The 16,834-nt window shown below is 41.5% G+C and overlaps 1 protein-coding gene across 1 annotated transcript in view; it reads right to left on the bottom strand.

Moving 5' to 3' along the window:
• epha7 (eph receptor A7) overlaps positions 1–16,834 on the bottom strand; it is a 79,946-nt gene that overhangs the window by 58,362 nt on the left and 4,750 nt on the right. Inside the window, exon 4 of the mRNA XM_063494764.1 lies at positions 1,501–1,656. Coding sequence (XP_063350834.1) covers positions 1,501–1,656 — 156 coding nt within the window. The remainder of the gene's footprint in view (positions 1–1,500; positions 1,657–16,834) is intronic.

Below are 16,834 nucleotides of genomic sequence, written 5' to 3'. Positions count from 1 at the left end.
TGACATCCAAGACACTGAGAGCGGGGATTTATGGGGGGTCTCTAGGAGTTCTGGGGTCCTGAGGCAACTGCAGTAAATCATCCTTGGAAATGACATGAGCCACATACTAATAAAACCAGCAACTTTAAAAGCAGCCATTTATAATTTAAGTGCGTCAAATACTTTTATCAGTGACTCAGTATCATTTGTTGTTGATGTTGTAGCTGGTGTCACACCAATTTAGTGTGCAAGAGTAAGAATGGTATGCAGCAGCTGTAGCCAGTAATATCTAACATGTGATTTTTTTGAGTATTTTAGCTTTTGAAAGTGCACTTAATTACCACTATATTACTATATGGACTGCATACTCAGACACACCCTCTTGGCAATGTAAATACAGTACTGTATGTTGAAATAGATGGAAAGGCTTTCACGGCAGGCAGAGACAGAGGCGCTGCTCAATGAGCATGAGCTTTTAAAGACGCCCATAAATAACAAAGAATCCTTTTGTCATATGGAATTTGCAACATTAAATCTTAACTCCAATCCCTTAAATCCCTGTTTTGATTCTCTGATTTAATGCGTAGAGAAGCCAATGCAATGGTATAAAATTCTTTGTATTTGCATAATAACTATCTCGCTCTCTCTCACACACACGCACACACGCACACACGCACACACACACACACACACACACACACACACACTTAGATATTAGATATTCTGACTTGGCCTACTTTAGGTGCGCAGCAAAAATGCAATGCTGTTCAGGATGTTGACTGGGCATGCAAATTGTCCAACACATGCACAAAGCATTTTAAAATGTTAACTTATCAGGTCTCCTTAATAGAAACAGCAAAGGAAGAACAGCACAAGTGTAAGTCTAACAGCCAGAAGACTGTGAACCTGTGCAGTGATACATTATCAGCAGAAAGAAGGCACACAGATAAGGTGCACAGATTATGTTTAGGGATCCTGTTTACCTCCAGAGATAAAGCACAGTGCTAACATGGCCTTCTCCCATGCACAGTAGCTCAAAGCAAAGGAGAAAAAATAAGAAAATAAAGACACATCCAGTAGCACTTTGAAAAAAAAAAACATGTCTGAGAACAGCTCTGGAAGCAAATGAGCCCCACCCATTCAAACTGCATCCCCCAGCCTGTGTAAATAAGCCATCGATGGCTGTCACAGAGCTGTTACACTGGCCAGGACAAATGAAGATGCAGGTTGCTGCATGGGCTGCCACTGCCGACCGTAATTGCAATCTTTCAGACGGGAAATGGCAAATTGCTCCTGTCATCATTAGCAACCAGCTAAGACACAAAACAGACACGCAAGCTTGCAAACATAATTTGCAGAGGAACTGCTATGGAACACATCTGGGGCTTTCATGAGGCCACTGCAGGCTGACTGAACAGGACTAAATCAGGCTCTGGAGTGTGTTGTTTTTCCACTTGCATTAGTAGCTGTTTAAATGCATGTGATCTGCACTGCCTTTATACAGCAGCATGGCAGACTTACTTGTGCACGCCACAGACGGAGGGTCAGAGAGTGCTCGGTAGTAGCCGTCCTCACAGTCACAGCGCCAGGAGCCTTCGCGGTCATTGAAGCTATGCGCCGGACAGCGAGAGCACTGAAGGTCCTGCGAGGAAGACTTGTAGAAACCCCGACCACATGCTGTGCGGAAGGAAGCGAAAAGGGAAAAAAAAAAACACTGAATCAAAAACACAGTGTGAAGTGTAGAAGTCTGGCAATCTGCAGGTTATTTTCTTGATAAACTAATGAATGCATTTCCTGTACAGAATGTCAGGAAACGCTCAGAAAGGTCTTAATAATGCTCTGCTGCCCAGGGCAACAGCTGCAGTGCTTCAGGTGTTTTATTATTTGTCCAACCAGCAGTAAAAACAGAGAACAGAGCGTATTGTTATCACATCACATTTAAATAGATAGCAAATATGTGGCTTTAAAAATAACGAGTAATCTAAACAGCTGACAGTTTATTTAATGCCTATTGAATAATCAAATAATGTTTAACCCTTTCAAACAAACTAAAACAGGTGACTGGATGGAGACTGACTCATCAGTAAGATTAGAAAAGTGTTATATAAATACAAGTACAGCCTGTGCCTATCTGTTTGTGCCTGTGCTTTGCACATGCAAGCAGATGATATAAGAAAATGTAACAATAAACAATTTATAATCCATTTCCTTCGGAGCTAATTGAGATTAAACCAGAGATTTTTAGGTTTGGGAGGGGTAGTGATAATTGCACCTGAGATGTCTCACACAAATCCCACGCATGCAGTGTTTCCTACCTTTGCTTTGAATGCACAGACTAGTTTGTAATAAGTATGTTTTGTGAACAGTATAAGTACACTGCATCTTTGCTCACTTGGCTACAAAAATCAGCCCTTTTTCATAATCTTTTCAGTCTTTCTCATTGGATAGGATGAGTTCTCTCACTCTCTCTCTATACATCTCTGCTGTGTGAGCAAACAGTAAAGCTTCAGAGAGTGACAGAGTGGACAGTGGGAGAAGAAAAAGTGAAATGTTTTCTGCTGCTTCTAACTTTTTTCTCTGAATGATCATTTTACATAGAAACACCCTCCCCCTCCTCTTCGTCCTTCCTCACTTGCAGGTTTGATTATTCGTTGTAGATTACTACTGAAGCTCCAAAGCCTAGAAAATTGTATTTCAAGGCAGTACTAGATATATGATATCTAATATCCAAGACTGGAAAGCAAAGGGAGCTACACATTAATGTAAAAGACTGGGCTTTGCTCTCTGATCTCCTCAGCGGACCGATTTCCAACTATATTTGCAGTTCAAAAACTTCCATATGAATCACAGATGCCAGTTTAGAGTTATGTCTGGGATTAGGTGATTGATTTTTACCCGTCATCACCAAGGTTGTATGATCAGTTGTAATATCCGATATAGAATAATTATTCAAACTTGACAGTACTGAGTTATATTACCACCAGACAAGACATTAAAATGACCATCTGCGACAAGTAACTATAATTCTGCATTGTGCTAATATAGACAGACAGACAGGCAGACAGGCAGACATAGATAGATAGATAGATAGATAGATAGATAGATAGATAGATAGATAGATAGATAGATAGATAGATAGATAGATAGATAGATAGATAGATAGATAGATAGATAGATAGATAGATAGATAGATAGATAGATAGATAGATAGATAGATAGATACTACTTTTTATACAGCACTATATACATATTAAGGTTAGGGAGACTTGGGCTTCTGAGAGTTAACAGAATCAATTATATATCTGACAATGCAAACAACTCCTGAGTAACATACTGCATAATCCATTAAAGACGAGGTATGAGATATAACCTGTCACCATCCCCAACCATAAAGTCGACAGCTCTCTGAAATTCTCAGAATTTGATTTGCTATGTCCCAGCTGAGCCAGGTTCACACAGGATCATATTCACTGATGATCTCAGCAGTCATTACAAATCACTGAATGTCTCGAGGTGATATTAGTCCTGTGCAAACAGAGCCTCAAAGAGTCTTAGCTTCATAGCTGAATTCCCATCATGGAGGGGGCATGACAGAACCAACCACTGCGTTCACATCTCGATGCAGCCAGAATTTGAGCAAGCCTGCCCCCTCGGGCTTCATCAAGCAGGCTTAGCTGTGAAACGGCACTGCAAATCTCAAGTTGAAGCTTTTGCCCAGAGATGAACTCCTACCTGAGAGGGAAATAACAAGACCATTTTTATTCCGATGAATCCACAGGTCAGCGAAGGGGTTTCACTTGTTTACAACAGCTCATATTTGTAAGAGGAAATATTCTTCAGTAGACAGATAAGCATATGTACTGTATCAAGCTCGAGCAAATTGATCATTTCAGTGGTTCACCTCTGACCGAGTAGGTAAGCAAAGAAGGCTGCTGATATGACTGATCGCTATTTGTGTTGTGGGGTATTAAGAATGATGCTCCTAACCCTAACTAATTCACACATACAAATGATTTTCTGGTTCCAAGTAATGCCACCAGATATAGTGACTCATACCAACCCAGTGAGAAACACACAGTAAATGTTTAAGGACTAGCAAAGAGTCAAATCTCTATTCAGGGAAATGCAATTTTAGCCTGGAACTCAGCTAATCCGCACTGGCTGGCTGTGCGTGTGCAAAACGCAGCAAAAGCATGGTGAAAAAACTGCAATCTGGGTCACATGACTTCACAAACAATCTGAAAGAAATCTATACAGCTCTGCATACAAACTATCAAATTATACTAAAAATGCATTTTTCATGAGCCACGGGGGGGAAATGAGCGATGATTTTCATGCTTGCTGCCCCCTATTCCAAATCTTGATTCTGTTCCGCTAGCTTTTTCTTTCTTTCTTTCTTTCTTTTAATTTCCTTTGGCCAGCGTCTCTTGAGACAGATTTGTAATAAGGAAGACAGATAAATCAGAGTTTTCTGGTTTTAACACTTCCAGAGCAGCATGAAAAAGAGGCCAAGGCTCAGGGTATCCCCATTTCAGCTACATGAAAGCCCTGTCATTCTCTATTTATCAGGGTGCCACAGTTTTGTGAAACAAAGGGTTTTTTTTTGTTGTTTTCCCAAGATGAAAAACAACATGATTTTATCTTTAATCTTTTTTTCTTTACCTTTTTTGGCCAGTAATTGAAAACAGAGCCATGAAAAGGCTGTCAGCAGTGGGCCTTTAATGCTGACCAGGCAAAACATGTCAATGGAAGTGTTTAATCTTCATATGTAAGTTCTTCATTGTTGTTGATGTTGTTTTAATGTACAGTTCTCATGACAACACTTGACTTACAGCAGAATAAACCGTGTCTAGTACCTGATCCTCAGTGTAAACACTCCCCATAAATGCTGATAATGATGCTTTCTACAGCAGGTTCAAAACTGCTAGATCTCAGTGCCTTTGCTCAGCATGCTGGGATTTTTAACATTCTGATAAGCCAGCGTGTCTGTTTGCCTTTGGTTTCTGAGAGCTCAACTGCTGGGTGGCCTGTGTGCAGAGGGGGAAACACCCAGCTTGGACTGAGACCCCCACAGCCACCTCCCTCCCCTCCAGAGTACAGAATAACAATGCGGGCCTTCAAAGAGGACAGTTTTCAAAATTAAACACTGGATAACTCGTTTATTGTAACGTGACTCACATGTTAATGTTACAGTGTTTCTTATCAGTTAGAATTTATTACTGATTCTAGTTCCCAAATTCAAGGTGCTGGTAGTTGAACATGTTCTGATGTTATAACAGTATTTTTCCACATTTTCTGACATATATATTTATATACTGACAGAGTAATACGTCATGCCCATTGTAAAAGTAATCCCTGACTCTTCAGTCTGTATGATTTCATAGAGAGGCGCTTTCGTAAATATAGTCATGTGAAGTGCAGAGCTCTGTCTGTGAGCGCAGCAGTCTCACTCAGCTGCTGTAACTGTTAGAGGCAAACAAGCACAAAAAGGCGAGAGGAGCTCAAATGTGAGCAAAAACCATAACGTGTTCCCTCTATACTTACATCTAAACATTTAACTATGTTTAACCTCATTATGAGATTTTATATAAACTTACAAACCACTTAACCTGTTTGGGTTTCTTCCAAAACTCACAGCAAAATGCCTCACAATACACTCCAAACATTTTCCTGAACCACCGTATAAAAATGTCAGCCCATGTTTATAATCCATCAAAGCTGAAAGTTTTGTTTTAAAAGTCTGTTTCTTAATATTCTTTGAATGGTTTATTAATGTTTTATCAAGGCCTCTAAGTAAATGCCATGGCCAACACACTGGCACTTTTCCAACTGTATCATAGAAATTCCCATAGAGACTGACCTGAGCGCTTGTGCCTCCAGACCATCTGCACTGCGTATGCCAGGTTACAAAAAACTGAGAGGTGCATCACAAGGCAAAACAATACCAAGGGACACTGCACCACACTGCACTGATGACAACAGCAAGCATAAACTGCCTGTTAAGCTAGATCTAGACTTCTGGGGGAAATCTATGGCGTAACTGGAAACACCTTTTTAACCCTATGCTGCAGCTACACTGTACGCCATTCAAGTCACTGCGGGCAGCATCGACCTGTGGTTACATTTTTCAAGAGGTGCATGTCAGGTTATGTGGAAGGCTATGGCATAGGGTTAAAAGGACTTCCCGTATACGATTTAAGTCGTAATGTAGACACCGACAGACGTCCAAATCATGCATTAATGTATCTCTAAATTCTCTGGATTTAATTCTTATTTCTTTTTGGTTCATGTTGAAGTCCATTGCAATAACCCCCTCCCTTTAGTAGCACTGTGTACAATGCAGCATTGCCCAACTTGACCTTAACAGAAACTAGAAAATAGAGACTTAATGCTCAAGAAAAAGTTTCTCTTCTCCTTTACTCGTTGGGAGTATATTTCTACCCATACCTAATGGACTACCTAACCAAAGAAGCAAATGAAGACTCTAAAAATAGCAACTACAGGATGTGAAGAGGACATTAACATTTTAGGTGGACACTACGGTCCTAATGTGGGCTTTTACCAGCCTTCAACAAGTAATTCTGTAGCGCTATCCTCCACATGAAAAAGTAACAGTAAAAGGTTTTAAGTATGTCAAATGTGGACAGAGGAGATCCTGATCAAACTACAAAAATAATTCCCAATTTTTTTTTTCTTTTTTGTAATAAACTCAACTTGCATTTTGTGCTCGGGACTTGGTTCGGTTTCTCTGCTTTTGTTTCTTTTCAGTGACAACCCGTGTGTTTACCAGTGTGCCTGACCGGGTTTGGCACCCATAAACGTTTACAGAAGCAACAAGGCAGCAAATGAGGCCTCAAAAATCGAATGCCTGTATGACATGGGCAACTAAGTGGTTCTGCAGCTCTTCCCATCACTAGCAGCGAGATGAGTGACAAGTACAAACACAGCCATCCTATCCCAGCATTCCTGTCCCAGCAGCAGCACGGTGACTCATTGCTGGCAAGTTCCCTTTTTCCTGGCACCAGATGCCAAAGAGAGACATTCTTAGTTGGGAAGATAGTGAGTGAGACGTTCTTTCTCCACTGACCCTCCAGCAACACTTTCTTTGGAAGGATATAGCTGTGAAGCAATTATACCGAGTCTGTTCACCAAGTAGCTTTCTTAACTGACAATGTGACTGACACCTTAGTGGCAAACACTGACACCCAAACATGTAAAAACACTGCACAAACTCTGGACTCTGTTCACTTTACAACTTGCAGTGACTTTGACAAGGCGACTCGCAGTCCGTCGTGTAATTACATTTGTAGGGATGAAGTGTTTCAGAGAGACTCTTTGGGGAAGGGCCCATTTATGTAAGTCTGATTTTCTTCTTGCGCAGATAAAGGCTGACTGCCAGCTTGACACAGGGCCTGTTAAAGAAGCTGAGCAGCAGACACAACAGCAAGCCTATTTACGACTCTAAGAAATTAGCTAGTCCTTAGAGAACTGGGCTGAGGTTTAGCACAAAGAAAGAGCGAGAGAGAGAAAAGTCTTACATTCCAGTCGGTTCCTCGGGAGTATACAGAGCTAGCATCTGTAATTTCCCATCCAGTGGTCAAGAAGTTTCATTCAGTGATGTGATTGGCGGGGGGGGGCAAGCTGCAGTCAGCAATTTTACACAGAGCCAGGAAGAGGGGCATGACAAAGGAAAGGTCCTCGGAGAGGCGGGATGCAGATAATCAAACACTCTTGTGACTTTAGTGTCTCTATCAGGGCAGACACTGGCCCAGAGAGTAAACCAAAGTCTCCTTATCTTATTCAGACACACATATACAAGAGAAGACAGGGGAACAGATTTCTGTATTCTTCAAAGTTCTCAGTTTATTCCTTTTCCCTTTAAGTTGAGCTTCTTAACATTCCTGAATTACATCCAATTTTTCTAAGGCTTCAGCAGTGTCATGACACTCTGGGTGACAGACGGGGGTGTGGGGGTGGTGGGTGGTAGTGGCTCCTTATTCGGCAGCCTGACATATCCCTCTTTGGCCAAAATAGAAAATGGTTATTTTCTTGTTTGGGGTGGGGTGGGGGGGGAGGATTTTTCCCTCCACTTAATCTTCTGACTTTGATGACAAACTGGAATTCAAATTTGGCCCTTTAGTGCTTTTCCTGGGTTTGTTTTTTGTGCTGTGTTTGCATTGGCTGACTGGTAAAGTGCCAACTGAAATGAGTCTCTAAGATCAATAATTAAAAAGAGCAAAGTATCAACAGCTGGTCAAAATCTGACAGAGTTTTGTTTGAGGTAACTTTGGAAGTGCAGCATTATATACATGTTGTGTTACTATGCAGGCACTCAGAGTTTCATTTAGGATGAAGTACAAAAATCCATGTGATTGTTTAATTATTGATGCACAAAAAATATTCTGAGCAAAACAGATCTGAAATGAGGATTTATACAAGAAGACAGAGAGGCAGAGTGTGGTGCAAGAGTTCAAACACTGTTGCATATGATCGTTTGGGTGTGCCCTTAAACTGGACCAGACACCATGACAGGCCTAGACAGAGGCAGATCTTTAGTGCTGTATGTCCTTCTAAGGAATGAGGTAGGTGGCTCTGTGTGTTTGCCCAGATAAAAGAGCTATAAATGTCATATTTTGTTTATGATCCATGTATATATAGTATTTAGGACTTACTGTAAAGGTATTGATGACAACTAGTGTGGATATGGATAGAGGAAAAATGATAACTATACAGAGTCGTGTGGCAAAGCATATCAATGTGAATAGATGGGATCTTTACATATAAGGTATGTATGCCATGCAATAATATGTGATATTTGATTGCTTTCAAAAATATCTTATATTGCCACCAGTATTAGAAAAACCTGCCAATGATAGTCTGTCTTAAAAGAATTGGAAACTGATCTTCTTACTTGCTTACAACCCACAAATCCAATTAAGGTTACAATCCTTGTTTCTACTGAGCAAAGAGGGGACAAGTTGGTCCAAACAGGGCAGCTGGGATATTGAGTTTCCCCCCCATCTGTCTCAATATTCCTGCAGACAGGTCTAAAAGTGACCTGGAGTGTGGGAATGTGGGAGACTGTCTGTTTTTTGCACACTGCCAGAGCCAAAGTGAGAATGACTAGTGCGGGCCTTTCTGTCTCCACAGTCTTCGCATGATGAGTCCTGTCAGGGCCAGGCCTTCCCCCTTTCTTCTTCGACTGCCCTCCCGTCCGGCCTGATTATGTGTTAAATCCGCCCGTGTGTCAGGATGGATGTGGAAAGAATGTATGCTGAAGTGAGCCGAGCTAGGCTGCAGAGACCTGGAGAGAGCAGCCTGGAGATAGCACCCCATTAGAGTGATAAAAGAGCCAGAGGGAGGAAAGCAGCCGACAGGACCAACATGCACAGCCACTGATGAATGCCAGGTGGAACGGGTCAAGTGTGATAAGGGAAACTGTTTATTTTCTTATTTAAAAAAAAACACACTGTTTTCTGTGGCCGAAGCCACAGCGATAGGGAAATGTCTTTATAAATATCGACTCTAAACACAGGCACGGTATGGTACCATATGTGGCGCCTTTCGCCTCTGGTTTATGACTCTGTTTCCTCCCAGTGTCTTTTCCATTGTCTGCATGATTCTGACATTCAATGTCAGTTGGCACACAAGGCTGTGTATTGCTGGAAGTTTTATTTATATTCTGCAGCTGATTACAGAGTTTGGGGGATAATTGTAAACCTAACCCTAACCCTAAATAGGTGGTCTGTTCACACCTTCTTTCTTAAGGATATGGCTTGAAATCTGTTTTCAAGGCCCTTATTTCATAAGAGTTGTGGATATAAGATTTGTATTCCTAAATGGGTGTGCTAAAATATTTAAGGACAGAAACACCAGACAGTTTTCCCAGATAGTGTGAGGAACTGGGTTTAATATAGGACTGACTGCTCATTTTTTTTTCTCCATTGCAGTTTAATCTACCCATGCTTACATGTTAAATGTTCCCTAAACACAATATATTTGCTGATGAAAAACTACCAACTCTACTCTATGTAATAACATTTTTTAAGTAAAAGACATTTTTCCGGCACTGAATCCCCTGACTAACCTTGTCCTACCGCCATATTTTGGGTGGTGCGATGCCAAGAGCCACCTGTAAAACAAATTCTTCTTCTCTCTCTCTCGATCGCTTCTGTTACGCTGCTACTGTTGCTAACATTAATACTGTCAGAAACATGGTCTGTCAGCTATTTCAGCTGCATATTCAGGGAACCATAAAATGCTATTTAAAAACCCAAATCCAACTACACGTTTTTAAGTTTTACTTTCGAGGCATGCAATTAGGATGATGACATGTTCCGAAAACCAAGCGGGCCGATGACGTCCTTCTCTGAGCTTATTTCTTATGCATTGATATAGCTCAGGGTCTACGTGCATTGCTGTGATTAGATGTGACTTACGTTCCTTGCCTCAATAAATAGTAGGCCTCGACGTGGACATTCATCAGGCTCTGTTTTTCATCAGGCGCTTTATGCATGCTGAACTATGGCTGCATCTCTTTTATGGACTAAAGCCTGTGGTGTTTTCCGCCGCAATGTAAGAGGCAGTATATCTTTAGAGTAATCTGAGAGCTACGCAGACATGCAGACCTGGAAAAATCCAAGCCGAGTGTATTTCGTCTACTTTAAAAGCTAAAGGACAGCTCAATTGATCTCATCGCAGAGGTGATGTGTGGATTTTTATAGCTGCAAAGATTTTGGAAAAATCGAGTGCACCTTCAAGGATGACATACGTTATTTATTAGGTATGAGGTATCCAAAGTCCTCTAATAAAACACTGCAGAATTTTTTTGGTCTGTAATTTTATTGTATTTTTCCCAGTTCAAACATGATTTTGGTTTTGAGTGTGATCACAGGAATAACAAGCAGAGCAGCAAGCATTTGTTGAATTTTTTCTTCTTTCCTCTTAGTCCAGTGCACCACTCTACACCTCAGTGATTTATAAGTTAAAAAGAGACGCTCAGCAGCTGGGTTTTGCCCACAGACATGTTAATCTCACACCTATGAGAGGCAAGGCAGTTGCCCAGCCTAGGGAAACAGTGGCAGAAATACACAGAAAAGGATGAGAACAAAGTCTTTTGTAAAAAAAAAAAATCTCTTCATGGGGCAGAGATAGAGTTTCAATGTCAAACCCTTTTCAAACAAGCTCATTTTGAACAGCGACACCTCCCAAAGGCTTTGGAGGAAGCAGGGAAGCAGGGGCATTCAACAATCGGAGCCAAAAAAGAATGAATAGGAGCTACCGAAACACATACGAAATGGTTAAAGAATATGATGTCATGTTATGATGGTTCTCCCCCACCAACCCTCCCCACCCCGACATACTTGGAATGATTATGTCTGGCTGCTGCTGCTCTCAACACATCTGCACAACCAGCCCATTCATCCGAGGTACCTGTGCTTAGTGGGAGATAAGTAGCTTTCCACGAGAAACAAAAAGAAGATTAGCTCTGCCGTACACTGTGTTGGAGGGCATGCAGCTTTGCCCTGCAAAAGCAGAGAAAGCCTGAAGAAAGTGCCTGCTTTGGTTGTTCACATCAAAGATCAAAGCCAGATGCTGATTAAGTCACAAAAATCAAAGTTAAAAAGTGCAGGAGACATCTAAGCCAATTCTCCTACAGTGGCAATTAAAGGAATGCTTTTACAAAGTTTAAACTCATTAATATTTGTTTTAGATCACTCTCAGTAAAATTCCCCCTTTGAGCAGCTGAGCACGAGAAGTAACATTCATTTGTTGTCATTTTATAATCTATTTTTTATCCCCAAAATAGAAAGGATGTAGTTGGTTTTGTCTTGCTGAAAAGGAAACATAGAATTACATTTTCAGATTAACTCTAAGCTGAACCTCACAGAGGAATTGACTTCATCAGAGCCCTCACCGACAGCTATACAAATGGCAAACAACAAACTCAATCACCTGTTTTCTCCTTCATTGCAACTGCTAATTTATTTTGTGGTCTTGGTAGAAAAAAAAGTATTTGAAGATTAAACGCATTACATCAGTAAATGGTCTCTCACACTGCCTGGCCTGCATCGTGAGTCTGCACACAGTCCTCCTAAGAGGCCTCTGCTTCTTTAAGTTATCATGCGGAGTGAGCTTTTGAAATGGATTCTCAGTGACATGGAAAATGTCCCTGCCTAATCGTCTTTTGTTTAGTTCATTTAACTCACATGGAAACAAGAGAGTGGGTCCTTAAGCCCAGCCGTGCAGGCTACCTTTACGAAGGAGGCGGCCACCTCTAAAAAGGAGCCTTGTTAAAAGACACTGCAGATGAGATGAAGACTTTGCATTCTCAGGATGAATACATGGGGTCTAGAGGTCTGACCGATCCAAAGCCCCCCTGGAGCCCAAGCGAAATCAGCCCCGAAAATGTCCCCAGTCAGCAACTGAGCATTATCTACCGTTCTAACCTGCCCCCACCCACCCCTCTCCAATTCCAGAGCTATGACAGAAAGGAATGAAACACTAGTCTGTGGCCAAAGCGTTCCCTTGAAACAGAAAGGGAGTAGCTTGGCCTCAGATGAGTGCTTGTACAGATCTGCTCCTACAGGGCTGGTTCACTTTTGTATCAACAGTTGGAAAATGAATCACGACTATTTTCTGACCCTTTTTGTAAACCGCACAATTAATCAGGTAATCTGAGTAATTATCAGATAATTTAGTAATGAACATAATTAGCAGTTGCATTCCTAAACATGTCAACTCCTGTTTCACAGAGAATGGTTTATTTTCAGACAACGATCCAAAAGAAACAGCTGAATTTCCTGAAACAGAGCCATCCTCAGCACATCTTAAGTTCTTCTTCCTCTGGGTGTAAGTGGGGGAAAAAGTGAGAAGTTATGTAATAAGTTATTGATTTTCCTCTTAAAGGGAGACTGAACCAAAGAGCCAGTGGTCTGAAGCCTCCCAGAGGAGCAGCCCCACTGATAACACTACCCTCCCTGCTGTCTCTTAAGATGGCAAGACCCCAGGCCTCGTCACATATCACTTTCACCCTCATGCCACGGGGACACAACAGAGAACAACAAAGACAGTGTCTTCTGACATGGACTTCTCCTGTCTGACCACATCCCTCTCTAGCAGTCAGCACCAAGCAATTACAAAAAAAAAGACATCTGTGCCACAGTTTGGGTAGATAAGCAGGACAACAGCATGGAAGAGCAAGAGAAGATGAAGGGCGCTGCACTGCGAGGGGGGGTGAGAGGGTGGGGGCTCTTTTGCCATGCAGGGGGGAGGGAAGCCAGAGAGGTGACTCTGCTGGTGAGCAGAGGTCAACTGTGCAAACATCCATCTTCTTCTTGACAGGATCCTGTCAGCCTGGGTGCTCACGTTACTAAACACAACAGGCAGGCCTCCATTGTGGCGCTGTGCTGGTCTGCAGCCATGTGTAAATGAAGTTAATATTCCCTGACCTCACGCATGGCCAAATGTGGACCCCAGTGTCACCTTGGAAATAACGCTATCTGTCGCAAAATCACAAAGCGCTCCCTTTCTGGTGGTTACAAAGTCTTTAACTGACCATATGCTTTTGTTTGTGTGAGAATGAGGAATGTTTACTCGGATTCTATTCATGCAGTGCAACGCAGGGTCTCAAATTTGAACTGGCAGGTCAGATTTTTTTTCTTTCCCATGCTGACTTGAAATAGCCGGTTGGTCCAGTTTGCACTTATAATCACACGTCTTCCATTCAGAATGGTGAGCCAGTAAAACTAGAAAGTCCGTCTTGTTTGCATCAAAGCTAGAGTTAAATACAAAAAAGAAGAATTCAGTATCAAAAGGGATCCAGTTGCATCCATTTTTAAATGAAACAATGTGATCTAATTAATTAATTAATTCCTTGTTCTTATGTCAATCTATCACTTTCCCACAGTTGTTTGCCTGCCAAGTGTTGATAACCTTTACATGTTCTATGATGAGCAGTTCATGAAAAATGTCTGAATTTCTGTGGTAGAGTACAACTGGCATTCCATCTGGTCCTGTGTCTACAGAGACTAAATTAGGCTAGAAATGTATGGCATGTCTAGCTAAGACAAGCTGTGAAAATGGCATAAACCTGAGCTGAGAAGAATGGAAACGAAACAAAAACTGCCCAGGGCATCTATAAAGCTTAAATATCTTCATGAAACTTGTTTTTAATGCTGCTCAAAGAGTCTAATGCATCAGTACCGCTAGTCTACAGACATGAAAAAGGCAGCCTCCTGGCTTTCTCTAAACTCGGTTTTCAGGATGTGTGAATAAGTTAAGTAATCGGAATATTAATGTTCAAACTAATATTTACTAAACCAGGCTCTCACTTCTCATGCTGTAGTGGATATTTAAAAATGAGGCTCTGGATATGAAAGTTATACAAGTACCATTTATTCCAGCTTGGCAAATCACGATTTTCAAACATAGTTTCCTTACCCATGCCTTAACTGCGGTTTAGTCTCTACTAATGAGCAGAAATTAAAGCAGAACATCTGCATAGGAATTGTCAGGAAGTAAATTCTACATCTGTTTTCAGCAGTGTAACTTTAGCTGAAATGTAGCACAATATTACCCTTTTTATTGACCTGAAGCACTGTTTTCTTTTCTACGAAACCTGCAATTCCTATTTGTATAATTTTCTCCACCTATATAAAGCACAGAGAAGCAGAGTTTGGAGGTAATACTGAAGGGCCTCAAAATGCTAGAAATTAGAAATGAGGAGTAGAGTGTTCATGCAAAAAAAAAAAAAAAAGCAATGAATTTGGTTAAAGTAAGAAGCACAACACCTCCAGACATGGTCTAATTTAATTATTAGATCATTTTTCAAAATTACCTTGCATTAAAAAAATATATTTTCTTTTTCAATCAAAAGTTCAGAAATGGCTCCACCTGCGATTGTATGAAATCAGCTATTCTATCGATGTCTAGCTTTTTACTTGATAAATGACTTTAATTATTACGTTATTATTGGGCACAGCGCTGAACGCTTTTGTTTTTGTCTCGGGGTCCTTCCCTAAGTGATCACTTTTAAGGTAGTGCCAACAGGATTGGTGGAAACATTCTGAGCAGAAAATAATACATCTTATCTCAGACTGCTACCTGCCAGGCCAAAACAACAAGTAGGAAAAAGCCCTAGGCTGAGAAAGAATGCTACTATTCACAGGAAACAGGCACTGGCAGTGACAGCATGCAATCCCATCCATCACCAATTTATTTCAATCTTGAGTGATTTGGGCCCATTTGGGTCTCTTGTGATATTCGACACATACCTATCATTTGCATAATTAAGCTCCGGAGCAGTGGCAAAAGACAGCCATTTGGTGTATTAAATTCACACCTTATCAATCAAGGGAGCATCAAGATGTATGAGGACCTCCTGACTTCTTGGCTTCATTTGAAATGCTAAATACAGCCTTTTCTCCAAGCCTGGAGCTAGACCTGGCTGCCTGGTGGCTTCCATACACGTAAGCTGTCGCGGTCAGATCCCAGCCCTTTCCCTCAGGGGGTTTAATCATCAATCAGTCTCCTACTAACTTCTGTCTAACTCCCTGACAGTCAAGATGGATGGTGCCAGCATCTACAGGATGCTGTATCCTCTCATTAGTTCTCTAGTTAGCATGCACCGATAGCAGTGAGATATGGCCCGTTTTATCTGTTTTCCACCAGACAGCAGTCTCTCCCTTTTCTGGGACAGGGTCAACAGTTAATCATTTCTCAGGCACTGGTTACTTAGTACCACAATGATGCGATGTGTCAAAATTGGACAACATACATTCCCGGGATTGAGCGAAACAAAGACACCAGTGTCCTCCCACAAGGGCCCTCTTTCTGTTTAAACGACTCAGTGGCTCCATTGCCACCAGTGGCCAGCGCTAAACAGAACCAGCAGATGAATGGGCACTATTTTCACAACACGCACTTCTTTGCAAAATGAAGCCTTCGCAGGCTGCGGGGACACTTCAACTGGCCTTTTTCAACAGCCATTACGCTGAGATCACTGAACGAACACGGCGCAGATTGCGACAAAAGAGTTAACAACGGACCGAGAGGGGGGGATTTTGTGTGTGTATGTGTGTGGGTGAGGGTGGGGTGGGGGGGCAGAGATGATGAATGAGTGGATCACAACAACTTTTGGAGAAGGCCTTTGCATCCACACAGAGGCTCCTCAAATTACATGAGTGACAGCTCAACTCGCTTACTCCACCCCCACCCTCCCAGTGCCCGCTTTATTATCATAGCACAGTTGCTCGTTCTAAAACAGGCCAGTTAAGAAGTGTGTTAAGGAGTCAGTTTGCTTTACAATAAGTGTTTGTCAGATAACTACAAACCAAAGTCACCTTTTGGTTGTCATTATTCAAGGCAACACATGCTCAGCAAAGATTGAATGTAATGGAAATTATTTTCACGTGTTTACAAGACCACTGTAATCCTGGCTAGATCCTTAAGTGGCTTTAACCCGTTAGGAACAACTAGAATGTCAACTACCCATTAACGGTTAGGTGTAAGGTCAGTCACTTTTTATGCAATCTGTCCCTATCTAACATACCCAAATGAAAAGATTATAGCAGAATAAAAGGAAAGCCAAAATACATGTATGAGACTTTAATTGAAGGATAACATTATTTCAAACATGTATCCTTTTCACAAATAGGGCTTTGTCTCAGCCAAAAACAATAACTCGAAAGATCTTCAGAGATCACAGGGTTCGGGATTAGGACTGGTTGACCTTGACAGGCAAAGTATATTTCACTAAACTGCAGAATCATTTAGATTTGCAAAAATCATTAAAACTTTCCAAAACACTAAAATGAACGAGCACTCAGAGGTTTGCTCTGTCAGGAGTTGGGAA

The sequence above is a fragment of the Pelmatolapia mariae genome, linkage group LG15 (assembly GCF_036321145.2).
Source record: "Pelmatolapia mariae isolate MD_Pm_ZW linkage group LG15, Pm_UMD_F_2, whole genome shotgun sequence".
Classification (NCBI taxonomy): domain Eukaryota; kingdom Metazoa; phylum Chordata; class Actinopteri; order Cichliformes; family Cichlidae; genus Pelmatolapia; species Pelmatolapia mariae.
The sequence above is the reverse complement of the archived record's forward strand: the minus strand, read 5'-3'. Positions and strand labels throughout refer to the sequence as shown.